The sequence below is a fragment of the Nymphaea colorata genome, chromosome 3 (assembly GCF_008831285.2).
Source record: "Nymphaea colorata isolate Beijing-Zhang1983 chromosome 3, ASM883128v2, whole genome shotgun sequence".
In the NCBI taxonomy this organism is placed as follows: domain Eukaryota; kingdom Viridiplantae; phylum Streptophyta; class Magnoliopsida; order Nymphaeales; family Nymphaeaceae; genus Nymphaea; species Nymphaea colorata.
In genome coordinates, this window is record NC_045140.1 from 5,252,107 (window position 1) to 5,267,983 (window position 15,877).

The following is a 15,877-nucleotide window of genomic DNA, read 5'->3' on the forward strand; positions in this document are numbered from 1 at the left end:
CACTTCAATTTCTGAAGAGTGAGTTGATTGCAAAACCAAAAGACGTGGGTGGACGAGCAGAGTATCGTTCCATCCATGGAACTTTTTCCATTAAAGAAACTGTTTTGAGCAGGAGAAAGTCATTACATCAGTGCATAAGAGCCACTGAGGAATGATGAACGGAAAAATAGCAGCATATGACGAAAGAAATAACTCATTACTTGGGTACGTGGGTTGCTTTCTTACTCATATTTCACTGGCGCTATCTGCAGCATACGGTATGTTCTGTTGAAATCCTTCATTGCTCAACATTTCAAAAACCATTCTCTCCGCCATCTGTCTTTCCAGTTCATCCATGTACGCCACGAAGAGAGAGAGGGAGAGAGGGAAAGAAATAGAGAGAGAATGAGTTATTTCTCCTATGACTGCCGAACAGAAGGATCTATTATAATACGGGGAGGAGATTGAAAACGGATGGAATGGAGAGTGAATGTCGTCGCGGCTTCATGGCCGCCGTTTCCAAGATACTTCTGATCCTGTTTCGTTATCTTCAACCCAGATTCTCCAATCCATCATATGTGACAAGCATGTCTTTCTTAGTGGAGATCAAGTCATTAGCTCACGGTTGTTCCATGCTCTGGTACTTACAATTGGAATCTCATGGAGACCCATCAAACGACAAATTGATGATGCAAAGCTATTGCGCTTCTGTTCTCTAGATCCTCATGCATTTTTTATGTTCTTGTTTCAATGTTTTTTCAGGAGCATTGTCGCTATTAACTGCTAATATAACCGAAATGATCACATAAAGTCGAGCAGTTTATCGAGTTCAGATGGAGCCCATGGTGGCGTCATGTTATGCAGCCACTTCTGCTAATCATATCTACTGATGGAAGGGGGTTGGAGGCTTTCCTCATTATTGGCACACGTTCATATAATCAATAAAGTTAATTGAATGCCCTCCAACGTGGCGTCGCAGTTTTTGTTTCAGGTAGGCGAGTTTAAGAAACTCCCTTGTTTTGCTCGTGCTACCTTCCACCTCTGTTAAGGTATGGCTTCTGTTAAGAAAGAGTTTGTGCCCATTAGGAACCAGTGAAAAGATCAGGTAGAGTTAGATGCAGCAAAAGCAAGTCTGCGGACACGACAGCCAGATGAGCAAAAGCTTACTATCAGGTCCACAAAAAGGGCCAATTGCTTTTTTAATATATACATAAGTATCTCAATGCCTACATTTGTATTTGGTAAACACATATAATAAAATAGATATCTCGAACGGTGGGCAGTTGGGAAAATCAAGGCTCAACGACATTAGGGTCAACCACTATTCGCATTGCAACCTTTGGCATTCCTGAGCAGAGCAAAGGATATGTCAATGAAAAGAACACCAGCATTACCACCATAGCTGACCATTAGATAAACGAAATAGATACAGCAACAAAATCATACTTATTGACATCAAGGATGGGAATTATTTCAAAAATTTCCTCATCCAGTCAACATTTTCCACTCCTTTTTATTCCAAAGTACCAAAATATGAAGAATAAAAATGACCCTATTGCTTGCAGTGAGGCAGAAACAACATATTGAGCTCCATTTTTATTCTAAATTACACGAACAAAGAACACAAACAAACTCTGCTTCTCTCAGCAGTATTTGATCTGCAGTACCTTCAGAAGCCACAATTAAAACATCAAACTCGCTTCAGGACTCAGGAGATATGCATGGGTAACGGTGCACTGAGAGTTGCAAACAATAGAACCAGCCTCAGCTGATCTACCAGTACTCTCCACATGAACAAGTTCCAGTCCTGAAGTGATGGGATCTGTTAAGATCCCTTAAAACGATCTCACGGTTAAAGATCAAGGAGATAAACTTTGCGGCAGAATGGCAATCCCCACAAACACGAAGATTTTTTACAACACGAATCGTAGTCCCAGGAGGGGTATTCAGCAACCCATAAGCAATTGCCAGTTTCTCAGTATGGTACCGAAGCGTTGCCTCCTTTTCCTCCTCCTCCATATCTGCATGGTACAGCTGGGATGTGTCGGGTACATATCCTACCAATTTCAATTGCTCAACCAATTGATCTAGCATCCCATGAAGCTTTCTGGAGTGAGGGTGTTCTCCGTCCCCTGAGAAGAACTAATGAACTGCGTTCTCGATCTCGATTGAACTACAACCAGTGAACCAGGTACTTTAGTAATACCCCCTCTCTTTCATAAGCTTCCTAATTGCCTTCACATCGTCCCATCTTCCAGCAGCAGCAGCACATGTTCGATAAGATCACATAGTCTCCACTGTGGGAGAGTTGTACTTCAAAAATATGGTCGACCACGTGTTTGCCCAACTCTACATTGCCATGAACAGCGCAGGCAGCTAGCAAAGTGCGCCACAGTATAAGTGTGGGCTTGATCGGTAAGCTTCGGACAAACTCATATGCTTCGTCTAGAAGCCCTGCTCTACCATAAAGATCCACCATGCAGCCGTAGTGTTTAATTCCTGGCTCGATCCCATACACTCTTGACATGCTATCAAAGTACCGGCGACCTTCCTCCACCAAGCCAGTATGGCTACATGCCATAGAGAACGCCGAGGAACGTGATGTTATCTGGCAGCATGCCTTTTCTCTGCATCTCCTCAAAGAGCAAGAATGCACTTCTTCCATGCCCATGAATAGCAAAAGCCACAATCATGGCAGACCAAGCCGGTGTATCTCGCTGCGGCATTTCCCCGAAAACCTGTTTTGCGTCATCTATGCTCCCACATTTGGCATACATGTCAATCAACCTGTGTTGACCTTTACATACACATCAAATCCATTCTTCTTAACATACTCATGAACCCAATTTCCAAGCTGAAGGGTACCCAACAGGGCACAAGAGGAAAGCATGCTAAGCAGAGTAACATACGTTGGCCTCATGTCATCCCACGCCTGCATTTCCCGAAACAGTGCCAACGCTTCATTCGGCTGGCTGTTCCGAGCGTAAGCAGTGATCAAGGAGTTGAAAGAAACAATTTCCCTTCTCCCAGGCATTTTATCAAACACTTTGCGTGCGGACAGAATCTGTTCACAATCTGCATACAAATTGATCAAAGTAGGAAGAATGTACACGTTGTCGTCCACCCCAAGCTTGATAACAAGGCCATGAGTGGCCTCGCCTTCTTTGAGGGCAGTCGCATTGGCACAGGCCTTGAGTACAGAAGGGAAGGAGTAGTGATCAGAAAGCAAGTCCGATTCACGCATACGGGCGAAGAGAGAGACAGCACGAATGAGGGGCTGGTGCGGGCGTAGCCACCCATCACTGTGTTGAAGAGGATAACGTCTGGTTGGGAGATTTGCTCGAACAGGTGGACGGCGAAGTCCAAGGCATCGGGAAGCGTGAAGGAGAAGAAGCGGATGAGCCTGATGACGGATGGAACATCGCTCTGGAGGTTGGTCTTGATGATGGTAGCTTGAATCTGCTTGAATTCTTCGATGGTTTTGCATCCTTTCAAGAGACAGAGTGTCCTTTGGTGGGTTTGGCCGTTCTGCCCTTCGAGTTTCGGCTGGCCGAGGGAGGACGGAGGGTGGCATGGCAGAGTTGTGGACACGGCCATTCCTAGTTGTAACTCTCATTCGAGTAAACTCGGCCACTCTTTTTGTATTTGGCTTCTCTGAAAGGAGGAGCTACGGCATCACGAGTTTATCGCCAATAGCCAGCTGAAGGAGGTATCACTATCATGTCACCCTGCCGCCAACGTAAAACACTTGGCTCGTTGTCCGTCGATATTGCGTTAATCATTTTTCATACGTACTTGATGTCATTTATCACCTTTCATGCATACTTATGGGACAAGTGGGCTCACTCGATATAGAATTTCGAGTGAGTGACCGACCTGAGTCCATTTATAACAAAAGGTCTTGTGCCCATTTTAATCAGTTGAGCTAACTCGAGCACACTCAAAATCGTTAAAAAAAAAACTTTGGCCTTTCGATTTTTTGTTGTCTCTCTCTTTCATCGACCATCCTCAGTCTTCACTGCCAGTCTGCGAACTGCCAGTCTGCGAACTGCCATTGGAATCATGTTCCCTCTCTTTCGTGCACTCTTTCTTTGCCTCTCCCTCTCTCTTAAACTCTCATGGCCTCATCCTCATAGGCTCTCTGCCGCACGGCCTGCACAAGCACGGCAGCACCATCTGCATTTCCTCCCTTTTTACTTTTACAAGCAAAAAGACAATTAACTTGGCTTTAGTTTTAACATATTCACTTTTTTTATTTTGATTCTGAAAAAACCTTCTTACCACAAAAAGATGAAGGCACTGTACACGATGCCACACCTAAGTATCAAACACTTTCAAAATGGAAAGTGATGACGAAGAAAAGCATGTCATTCCAGATAACCATGTTTTACCAAACTACTTGCAATTTCTGAGCAGAAAATAAGTATTGAAGAACTTTAACCACTGAAATAAGATTATCGAACTAAACATGATTTAAGATCAAACGACATAAACAGATAGATAACTTTTTAAACATCAAATAACACTAAATAAATTAGGGCAGAAAACAGTAAAAACAATTATATATGGAACAAAATCCCATGATAAATGCAAAGTACTTTGAAATCACAACCTGAAAGTAGACTTCCTACAAAAGAGTAAAACAATTCTAAATCTTAGCTTATTAGCCAATACAAGAAGAACCAAAAAACATGAAGTAACAAACTCTGCCAGAAAGGTGTTTGTGACCAATGAAACTGAGGTGCTCATTGATCTGGCCCTCGGTGAGAAGGGATATTTAGAACATTGTGTATTCTAAGATAAGACATAATTCACATATGATTGCAAGGAAGAAAACTTATATGATTGCTATCAAATTATGCATATTTATAATGGTGAAGCTTATACAACAGCACCTTTCCAGCATCATTTCCTAGGACCATCAAACCTCCATCAGAAATAAAATCTAAGCACTGCACATACTACAGGCTATGTTTCAAAGGGGCCCAGGTTGGAGAGTGCACCAAATAAGAGGTACCATGTCAAATTTGTGAATTAAATAATCATAGTGCCTTCAAATATTATCACATATTTGATCATGCATATAAGCCTCGTGATATGCCCAAGCCTTTGCTACTATGAAAGTTTTCGATCCAACTGATCAAGACTGGTTGCCCGATACGGAAGCAAGTTTTCATGTGATCGATGATCCCGGTAAACTCAAGAGTTGTGTTCCCTATAATGGAACTGAAAAAATTATGATAGGAAATGGTCAACATCTTGTTATTACACATATTGGTACTACTGATATTCATGTGGGCAGTCACACGATACCTCTAAACAATGTTCTTGTTGTGCCCGATATTAAGAAGAATCCTATTTCTGTCAGCACCTTACTTATTCTATGCCCTATGTGTTTGAATTCTCTTCCAATTGCTTCTTTATTAAAGACAAGGAGACCAAGGAGGTGATTGCAATGGGGTGTAGAGAATAGGACTTATATGTGTTCAAGACATTGGTGTATATCTCTCCAAAGCTCCAATTCTTCTTTGCGATAATATCTCTGCTCTATATACTACCATCAAACCTGCATTTCATTCTCACATGAAACATTTAGAGTTTGATTATCATTTTGTTTATGAACAAGTAGCGTTGGGCAACATGAAAACTCAATTTGTTACAACGGAAGGCCAGCTCGCTGATCTCTTCACTAAGCCGCTGCCACTACACTGTCTCCACAACATGAAATGGGCATCTAAGAGTTCGTCAGCCACCTTATCTTTGGTTGAGGGGGAATGATAACGCATGAAAGGCTTACATGGATTAAATTTATTCTTCAAGACATTGGTGTATATGTCTCCAAAGCTCCAATTCTTCCAAAGCTGCAGAGATTAAATGGATTACATTTATTCTTCAAGACATTGGTGTATATCTCTCCAAAGCTCCAATTCTTCTTTGCGATAACATCTCTGCTCTATATACTACCATCAAACCTACCTTTCATTCTCACATGAAACATTTAGAGCTTCATTATCATTTTGTTCATGAGCAAGTAGCGTTGGGCAACATGGAAACTCAGTTTGTTACAACCGAAGGCCAGCTCGCTGATCTCTCTTCACTAAGACACTGCCACAACACCATCTCCACCTTCTCATTGGGCATCTAGGAGTTCGTCAGCCATCTTACCTTCGGTTGAGGGGGAATGATAACACACGAAAGGAGGATGCTAACGCACGAAATCAGCAACCGACGCCAGCTTTTTCCATGTCCTCGACTCTGTTTACTTTGACTTGAAACTAGATTCAATTTTAAATATAAAATAGGACATAGTTATATGAATATTTACATGTAATCCGAAATTCAGATGTCCAAGAAAATAGAATATGAATTACTGGTAAGAAGAATTCTATACCATATATTTTGGAAAATGAATTTTCTTGTTCCAATGTTCCAACCAATATTCCAACATCTGTTAGTACGAAGCCGTTAAAAATTCCAAGTGACACACACTGGTAAAAGTTTAATAGGATAAAATTTTTAGTCTTTAGATGCAAATTAGCTTAGGGAATGTAAAGCTGAATATAATCTAGAAGATGAACACTGCAAGAAAGGATCTGTTAAATTAAGGAAGAATCAACACGGGCTAATGCTATAAGAGTAAAAGAGACCACGTTTCGATCTGAACGTGAAGAAAGATGGCCGTTTTCTTCAACCAGCCGAAGGGATGATCTTCATATACAACTGACCATATTGACAGTTGTCTGTTGAGATTGTTCTTGAGAAAAAAAAAAAAAAAGTTGAGACGAGGCCGCAACTTTAATCTTTTCTGCCCCCCTCTCTCTGCACTAAATAGAGAAAGGCAAATAAATATTTTCTGCTTTCATCTCCATTCTTAACATTGACGTCAGTCTGCTGTTCTAGATCACTTTTTTTTTATAGTGAATGTATAAGAGTCAAGCTTTTCAATTGGTTAATTAGTTTTGTTTTCAACTTCTTGGAAGCGCAACTTCCAACAAGCTTGAACTTTTTACCGCCTACATCCATATCGATGGTGGCCCTCTTTTGTCCTGCTGATGTGATTTTAAACTTCCATCCATCAGGAATCAATAATTTTTAGATTCTGCAATCTCCTTTTGGTCACTCAAATTGAAGGGCCACGAACTACCTGAAGTTGCAATGATAGAGAAGATTGTGCGATCCTAAAAATATTAATGGCTGATAGAAGCAAGAAATCAGCACTAGATCAATAGGGATGTGTCTGGCAGCCTCACTTCCCACATATGAGGCTGTTTATGCAGAACCCACAGTGTAATCGAACACCAGAGGTTGTCTGACCTCAAATCCAAGGATTTGAGATTCCCAATGATCTCAAATCACATCGTATCTCAGATTCAAGGTAAACAAACATCCCCTGAGTGAAAAATTGGTGATTGTTCATCTCTGATGCAAGTTGGTAAGGCACGCAACAAAGAGATTGAAGTATCAACTTGAGAAGCAACTAATCAACTCAAAACTTGGCTCTGATAGCATATAAAAATAAATCAAAAGGTTGGAAGAAGAACAAAATAGAGACGAGTAAGAACATATATACATATATAAAAGATGAATTGAAATTTATTGCAGATATCAGACTTGAGGGATGAGATGGAGGAGTGGCCATCTCTGTCATGCCCAAGCGGCGACGACACCAGCTTTTGGTCCCACGAGTGGGAGAAGCACGGGACTTTTGCTCGGAGCTGGGCCAACACCAGTTCTTCCAAGCTGCGCTCAACCTCCTCCACATCCCTCAGAGCGCAGGTAGATCAGCTCTTACGTGACCTGATACTTAAAAGATGAAACAACCCTACTAGAATCACACGCTTCGAGTTAGTCATTTTGTTTCTGCTCTTCTGTCGAAAAAGTTAACAGCTAAATTCACTTGTAGTCTCTGGTATCACTTGAGGATTTATAATTGTTGGCATCAACATGTTCCGTTAATGATCATGCCCAGGTGTTCACCCGGATGACGTAATGTGTAGCCTGGAAAGCATCAGAAACGCCGTAGAAGAAGCAACAAACCAGGAATAGAATGCATGGCGATGAGAGCAGGCAGCGTCAACTGTACCAGATCTTCGTGTGCGTCGACACCACGGCCTCCACCTTGATCGAGTGTCCAGTGCTGCCAAGGGGAAGGTGTCCCCTTCTGATTGAGTTTCCTGCCTTCTGATCATTAATCACCTCCAAATTCCAACAGAAATAATGCTACCCCTTTGCAGCCACGCAGTGATCGCTAGCCAGATTCTCCGAAACATATGTTATCAAAATATAGTAAAGCTCCATTTTCACCTGTAAGTTCTTCGATCCAAGATGAAGTTCTAAGAAGCAGCAATATTCTTTTGCAAGACGCTAGATCAACGAGCCTCAAATATCTGATTTACCTTATACCTGCGGGCCTGCGGCGCCTGTGACAAGAACTATCAAACTTGGGGCTTAATAAGTTGAATGATCGAGGAAATGTGAAACTACCACTATTCTGATCAATTGTGACACACTAGCTTCCAAGTACCGGGCACGTTTCCCTAACTACTGCAACCAGGCATCTATGGGCATGAGTTATGCATGATTTTACATATATATGCCGCAATTGTTAGATGGCACGGCACCAATGGAGTAAAGACGTAGTCAGATGGCTTATGACTTATTTGGCCGCTCCTGAATGTGAAACCAAGAATATTGGGTATTTTACGGCATTTAAGAAATGATATTAACTGATGAAAAAGGATAGTTTTTCAAAAGCGCATCTCATGAAATCTTAGGAATTAAAAATAGATAAAAAAAAAATGTAGTTGTGATGCCAACCATATGCTTTAGACCACAAGATTTTGAGTTTCAAGCTTGTGACCCGGGTCTTGATGGAGACGAGGACATCAAAACTAAGATGGTTTCGAAAAGAAAAAGAAAAGAAAAGAAGAAAAGGACATCAAATCAAGCTTTCTAGAACACTCTTCACCACATAGGAAGATCTGTCAAAAGAGGGGCCTGTGCCAACTCAAGCTAAACAACTTATCTTTGAACTTGGTAAATCAGAAGGCATTACTACCATCATCCTCCCAAATGCACACAAAGGCTTTCCCTCTTCAAACCATTCTCATGCATTTTTGCATTTCCTAATTTCCACATATTCCAAACTGTTATGGGAAAAGCCATATTTCAAACACTGCACAACCATTTCAGACGAAATTTTTTTCTTCCACCACCATGTAGAAGCCTCCCCAACTGAACCCCGATGGCTGATCCTCACATTGAATTTGTGTGCGTATGTGTATATAAATATCATAGGGGAGTTCAATGCTACCATGCACCAGAATGAGAAATTGCAGTCACCCTCTCTTTCTCTCTCTTGTGCAGAATACTCGCTGCTATAAAGGATCACGCAAGGCATCATCCTTAGGAGCAGGGTACAAACGCCTCTTCCTCTTCTTCATCATTTTCTCTCTTCATTCTATCAAGTTTGGTGGGCGGTGACCGCGGCCGTGGTTGGTGGGCAAAGATTGATCCTGCATCAGGTTCTCTGAAGATGACGATGGTGGTCGTCATCTGGCTATTGGCGATAAACTCGTGATGCCGTAGCTCCTCCATTCAGAGAAGCCAAATACAAAAAGAGTGGCCGAGATTACTCGAATGAGAGTTGCAACTAGGAATGGCCGTGTCCACAACTCTGCCATGCCACCCTCCGTCCTCCCTCGGCCAGCCGAAACTCGAAGGGCAGAACGGCCAAACCCACCAAAGGACACTCTGTCTCTTGAATGCATGCAAAACCATCGAAGAATTCAAGCAGATTCAAGCTACCATCATCAAGACCAACTTCCAGAGCGATATTCCATCCGTCACCAGGCTCATCCGCTTCTTCTCCTTCACTCATCCCGATGCCTTGGACTTCGCCGTCCACCTGTTCGAGCAAATCTCCCAACCAGACGTTATCCTCTTCAACACAGTGATGGGTGGCTACGCCCGCACCAGCCGCCCCATTCGTGCGGTCTCTCTCTTCGCCCGTATGCGTGAATAGGACTTGCTTCCTGATCACTACTCCTTCCCTTCTGTACTCAAGGCGTGTGCCAATGCGACTGCCCTCAAAGAAGGCGAGGCCATTCATGGCCTTGTTATCAAGCTTGGGGTGGACGACAACGTGTGCATTCTTCCTACTTTGATCAATATGTATGCAGATTGCGAACACATTCTGTCCGCACGCGAAGTGTTTGATAAAATGCCTGGGAGAAGGGAAATTGTTTCTTTCAACTCCATGATCGCTGCTTACGCTCGGAACAGCCGGCCGAATGAAGTGTTGCCACTGTTTCGGGAAATGCAGGCGTGGGATGACATGAAGCCAACGTATGTTACTCTGCTTAGCGCGCTTTCCTCTTGTGCCCTGTTGGGTACACCCTTCAGCTTGGAAAATGGGTTCATGAGTATGTTAAGAAGAATGGATTTGATGTGTATGTAAAGGTCAACACAGCGTTGATTGGCATGTATGCCAAATGTGGGAGCATAGATGACGCAAAACAGGTTTTCGAGGAAATACCGCAGCGAGATACACCCGCTTGGTCTGCCATGATTGTGGCTTTTGCTATTCATGGGCATGGAAGAAGTGCGCTCTTGCTCTTTGAGGAGATGCAGAGAAAAGGCATGCTGCCAGATAACATCACGTTCCTCGGCGTTCTCTATGCATGTAGCCATACTGGCTTGGTGGAAGAAGGTCGCCGGTACTTTGATAGCATGTCAAGAGTGTATGGGATCGAGCCAGGAATTAAACACTACGGCTGCATGGTAGATCTTTATGGTAGAGCAGGGCTTCTAAACGAAGCATATGAGTTCGTCTGAAGCTTACCGATCAAGCCCACACTTATACTGTGGCGCACTTTGCTAGCTGCCTGCGCTGTTCATGGCAATGTAGACTTGGGCAAACACGTGGTCGACCATATTTTTGAACTACAACGCTCCCACAGTGGAGACTATGTGATCTTATCGAACATGTGTGCTGCTCCTGGGGAAGATGAGACGATGTGAAGGCAATTAGGAAGCTTATGAAAGAGAGGGGTATTACTAAATTACCTGGTTGTAGTTCAATTGAGATCGAGAACGCTGTTCATTAGTCCTTCTCAGGGGACGGAGAACACCCTCACTCCAGAAAGCTTCATGGGATGCTAGATCAATTGGTTGAGCAATTGAAATTGATAGGATATGTGCCCGACACATCCCAGGTGTACCATGCAGATATGGAGGAGGAGGAAAAGGAGGCAACGCTTGGGTACCATAGTGTGAAACTCGCCATTGCTTATGGGTTGCTGAATACCCCTCCTGGGACTACGATTCGTGTTGTAAAAGATCTTCGTGTTTGCGGGGATCGAGCCAGGAATTAAACACTACGGCTGCATGGTGGATGAGGTCAATATGTTGTTTCTGCCTCACTGCAAGCAATGGGGTCATTTTTATTCTTCATATTTTGGTACTTTGGAATAAAAGGGAGTGGAAAATATTGTTGACTGGATGAGGAAATTTTTGAAATAATTCCCATCCTTGATGTCAATAAGTACGATTTTGTATTCCCCCACATTTTTCAGCTCAGGCCTGCCATGGGCTTGCAGTTCTGCTTTAAGTTCGGTGTGCTTGAAACTTTAACCTGACGTAAATGCTATTCTTTAAGATTTTGATTTCTTTTACTTCGTTCAGCAGGTTCTTTTTTTCTTTCATGAAAAATTTTCGTTATTATGCCATTATATACAGCACCAGTAAAGAGGGAAATTGTGGAGGGTACAGTAAAGACTTAAGATGAAGGCCCTGAATGAAGATTCGGTCCTGCCATTCTGCTGCCTAATTAGTTTTAGTTTTGTTCATAGTGTTTCCCTCGTGAGGCATGGTAGCCGGGGCTCCTTTGGTGGTTTATGAACAAACCCATTGGGATTGGGCGGTCTGATCCTTGAAGGGCTCCAAGGAATTACCAAACCAGATTAGAAGTTGTCAAGTTGATGATTCATATTCTTCATTGTCATATGATAGTCTGACATTTGGATCATCAGTGTGCATCTTCTCTCGTGTTCTGCGCAGTGGTCAGGCGCTTATTGTGATACCAAATTCGGCGAAGACAGGCAAGCCTGCTGTGGATTTCGGCATTCATGGCCTCTGGCCCAACTACAACGACGTCGGCTACCCTTCCCACTGCGACAATGGCAGCCCATTTCTTCCTTCCGAGGTTTGTATTTTGCCCACACAAGTCACAGATGTTCTTCTCCAATTTTCTTGGCAGATAGAAATGTCCGGATATCTTGTGTGATTGGTTTACTTCCTCATATCTTTCCATTGGGAGGTGATCTTTGAAAGGGCAGTAGGACCCTCGCTTTTCTAAATGCTTTATTATGCCAAGTAAGGGCATCACCTGTTCGATGTTGAGGCCCTCTCTAACTTCTACTGTCATTCAGGTTCTTCTTTTTTTTGAAAAGCTTTGCGTACGATTCTTTTTAGAAACTTGTGAAAAGAATTCACGACAGAAAAGTCTACGAAAAATATTTATTATAGAATCTTAGGCCTCTATGCTCGAGAGAGACACATCTATAATAATTATTGGTGTCCAGATGCTTCATGGGATTCACTTGCATGGTAAAGAATCCTTTCCCAATAGCACAGGCATCATAATATTTGAAGGGAAGGGATTCACGTGTACGATACTTTTACAGGCAGAAAAGAGACCAATCTTAGTGAATCTCACTAAATGGTCCTATTTTCCTCATGCCCGCCTCCTCTTAAACATAATTATTAAGAAATTATACATAGTTTTAAAGCTAAATTAAAAGTAGGCATAATTCACTATTAAAATGTGAAAAATTGAACGGAGAAAAGTTTGAAATGAAAAAAAGGAAAACATGAGAAGCTACTTTTAGCACGCCTAACTGTGAAAAACGACGGCACTTCAAAAGGGTAGCTGCTATTCTTTAAATCCCATGCTTCTATTTGGACCATGGTATCGATTTATTTGAAAAATCTCGGAACACCACATCATTTTGATCTCGTCGCCCGCTTTTATGACTTTGTTGATGTCATTTATCTGGATGAAAGCTGTTTTAATGAAAATAGGTTTCACTTTTTTTTTTCATGATTGACAAGTTAATTATGATTATTATAGATACACAGCCTTTCTTGGATCCGGTATTTTCTGGGCAAGTGCAGGCCGGCGTCCTTCATGGTGGTTGTATTTTTTTTTGCAGTAATTCGTCATTTTTCACTCACAAATTAGCAGCATCCATATTAATTAAGGCAAATTCAATTTCTTGCGGTTATTATTTCTAGTGTTTGAAGAACATGTTACATATGTGTTATGTCCGCGGTTATTATTTCTAGTGTTTTCAGAACATGTTACATATGTGTTATGGTCCCTAACAAAAGACTCAGCAGCAAATAACCAAAATGTCTCTACTGCTTAAATGGAAGGCATAAGCAAAAGTGAAATTTTCCTTATACGAGGGACGTTGTTGCTCACATCATGGCCATTTTCCCCATTCTCTCATAAAGGCATGTATCGGCTTTTGCAAGAGAAGAGCAACACTGGGAGTTGAACCAGCGACTGGTGGCTTGGCAGCCACTAGGCACCCCACTGGACAACATGGAAAGTGCTTTCGCTCCCATATTTTTCTTTCACCTTCTCGCCCTCCATACAAGACAAAGACAGGAACCGTTTGGTGTTGATGTGTGCCTTGTGAATGCACGCCATAGAGATTAATCCTAATTTTAAAATTAAATCTCGGTTGCTATATACTTAAAAAGTTGAAGTTGCTAGGACTGGTACAAGTCTCAATCATTTCGAGCTATTGGAACAAACGCACAAGCACAAAATGTTTTTGAAATTTGACATGTACTTTGGTTTTCAGATTTCTTTTTGAACATGGCGCTTGTTTTTTGCATTCATCATGATTCGTCACTGTCTACCTTTCTATATATTTTTGGTAAGGCTTTCAAAAGATCAAAGAAATATATATTATATAACTTGTAATTTATTGCAGATATCGGACTTGAGGGATGAGATGGAGAAGCAGTGGCCTTCTCTGTCATGCCCAAGCAGCGACGGCACCAGCTTTTGGTCCCACGAGTGGGAGAGGCACGGGGCTTGCTCTGAATCGGTGCTGGACCAGCACCAGTACTTCCAAGCTGCGCTCAACCTCAAAACCCAACTCAACCTCCTCCACATCCTAACCAAAGCAGGTAAATTTTACGTTTCACACCTTGAATTAACAAAAAAAGTCGTTTAATTAGTTGCCACTTTTCAATCTTGGGTCTGTTATCTTATGCCACCGAAATTTATTGTGGGGGCGTGCGTGAGACAACCGGAGATATATATATATATATATATGTGTGTGTGTGTGTGTGTGAGAGAGAGAGAGAGAGTATATTTCTATATATAGTAATCATATGTAATCATATATATATGAAAAAACATGCTTCTTTATGCATAGATATGATTCTATAAGGATTTTGTAAGCTATAAAATCTCAAATAGTTTATTACTGTCGTTAGGGAAGGGATGGTTGAGCCCATACTGCCAAAGAAGCAGAGCTGCAGCTGCCGGATCAGACTCAAACCTATGCATCAGGAAACATAATTTTGCTGCTGGACCAAGAAAGATCACATCCATGTCATTAGGTAGCAAAAAGATACATGCACCTTACTGCACTCAAGTATATGCAATAAAAAATAGTCATACTTGTGAGCATTTCTATGTATGTATTTTCTATTTAATGTTGACCTTACAGATATCTTTGCAAGATCATCAGCTAGAAAAGACAACTTGATTTTTTTGGGCTTTTTAATTAAAGCATGACTTTAAAGCATGGAGTGACATGAAGTCTTCGAATTCATCAACTTTTAAGATTGAAAAGACATGATATATTTCACCATGGAATGACTGTAGCGGTAGGTTCCTGTAAAGTCAATGGTGAATTCAAAGTAGGTCATTCCAAAGTCAAGCAATGTAGATGACATACGAAGCGCTTAGCAAGAGCATAATGTGGACTCGTTCTGCCAGCACCTGATGATGTATATGAAGTTCTAGGTGGTATTTAAACTTGGTTTCCGTGTCAGGTCACTGTTCAACCTTATCCCCTCATCCTCCCATTCTACCAATTCCATCAGCCTCTGAGGTATGTGAAAGACAGGAGATAACAGATCAAGTCTACCAGAACCTTTCTCGAGTAGGAATCACATATGCTACATGGGCTTGTCTTTGTTTCTGAACCTGTGACAATTTATTCGATGCAAATATTAAACCAGAGGAAAGAAAATTGATCTTATGAAGTGCAGATATTCTTACTGTGTTACTGTATAAGAAAGAAACACACGCAGTGCATAGCTCTAAAAGGTTTGCAAAGGGTGTGCAGGTTCCACTAATTAGCGACCTGTAAACATATGGAGAAAGAAAATCTACAGTTCACCTTTTCTTGGTCATTCCCTGGACTTGGAAAAAGGAGAACTAAGCGACTTCTTTTAACCTGGCTACCATCAAAGTGAATGTTTGCCAACACATCTTGACACCATTTCAATTGCTTGGTGGAGACGATTGGCTATGCGAGAACTCTAGCAACAAGCCTCAAGTCAATTGAGCAACACAAACATCCAACCCTGTACCAGCCATGAAATATAATTTACATTACTGCCTTAGCTGCAGTAGATTGTGCTAAACCCACTTCGTACATTGAGGAATTGAACCTCACGATATCATGGGCCTTCCACACCACCTTCTTAGTACAATATTTAATCGACAAGCATGTAAGTTGGAGTACCATACATTAAAAACAACTATACATGGAACAGAATCTCACGATGAATGCAAAGTACTTTGGACTTCCAACAAAGAGAAGAAAACAATTCCAAATCTTAGCTTATTACCCAATACAAAAAG

The 15,877-nt window shown here is 41.8% G+C and overlaps 1 protein-coding gene and 2 pseudogenes across 1 annotated transcript; 2 read left to right on the forward strand and 1 right to left on the reverse strand.

Annotated features, from left to right (window-relative positions):
• Positions 1-1,375: 1,375 nt before the first annotated feature.
• On the reverse strand, positions 1,376-3,779 carry LOC116249886 (pentatricopeptide repeat-containing protein At2g02980, chloroplastic-like; annotated as a pseudogene).
• A 3,963-nt stretch (positions 3,780-7,742) lies between these two features.
• On the forward strand, positions 7,743-11,654 carry LOC116250869 (pentatricopeptide repeat-containing protein At2g02980, chloroplastic-like; annotated as a pseudogene).
• A 109-nt stretch (positions 11,655-11,763) lies between these two features.
• On the forward strand, positions 11,764-14,771 carry LOC116249964 (uncharacterized). Its single transcript, XM_050076593.1, has 5 exons — positions 11,764-11,787; positions 11,918-12,184; positions 13,986-14,184; positions 14,497-14,657; positions 14,733-14,771. The coding sequence occupies exons 1-5, from the start codon at positions 11,764-11,766 to the stop codon at positions 14,769-14,771; spliced, it is 690 nt and encodes a 229-aa protein (XP_049932550.1).
• The last annotated feature ends 1,106 nt before the right edge of the window (positions 14,772-15,877 follow it).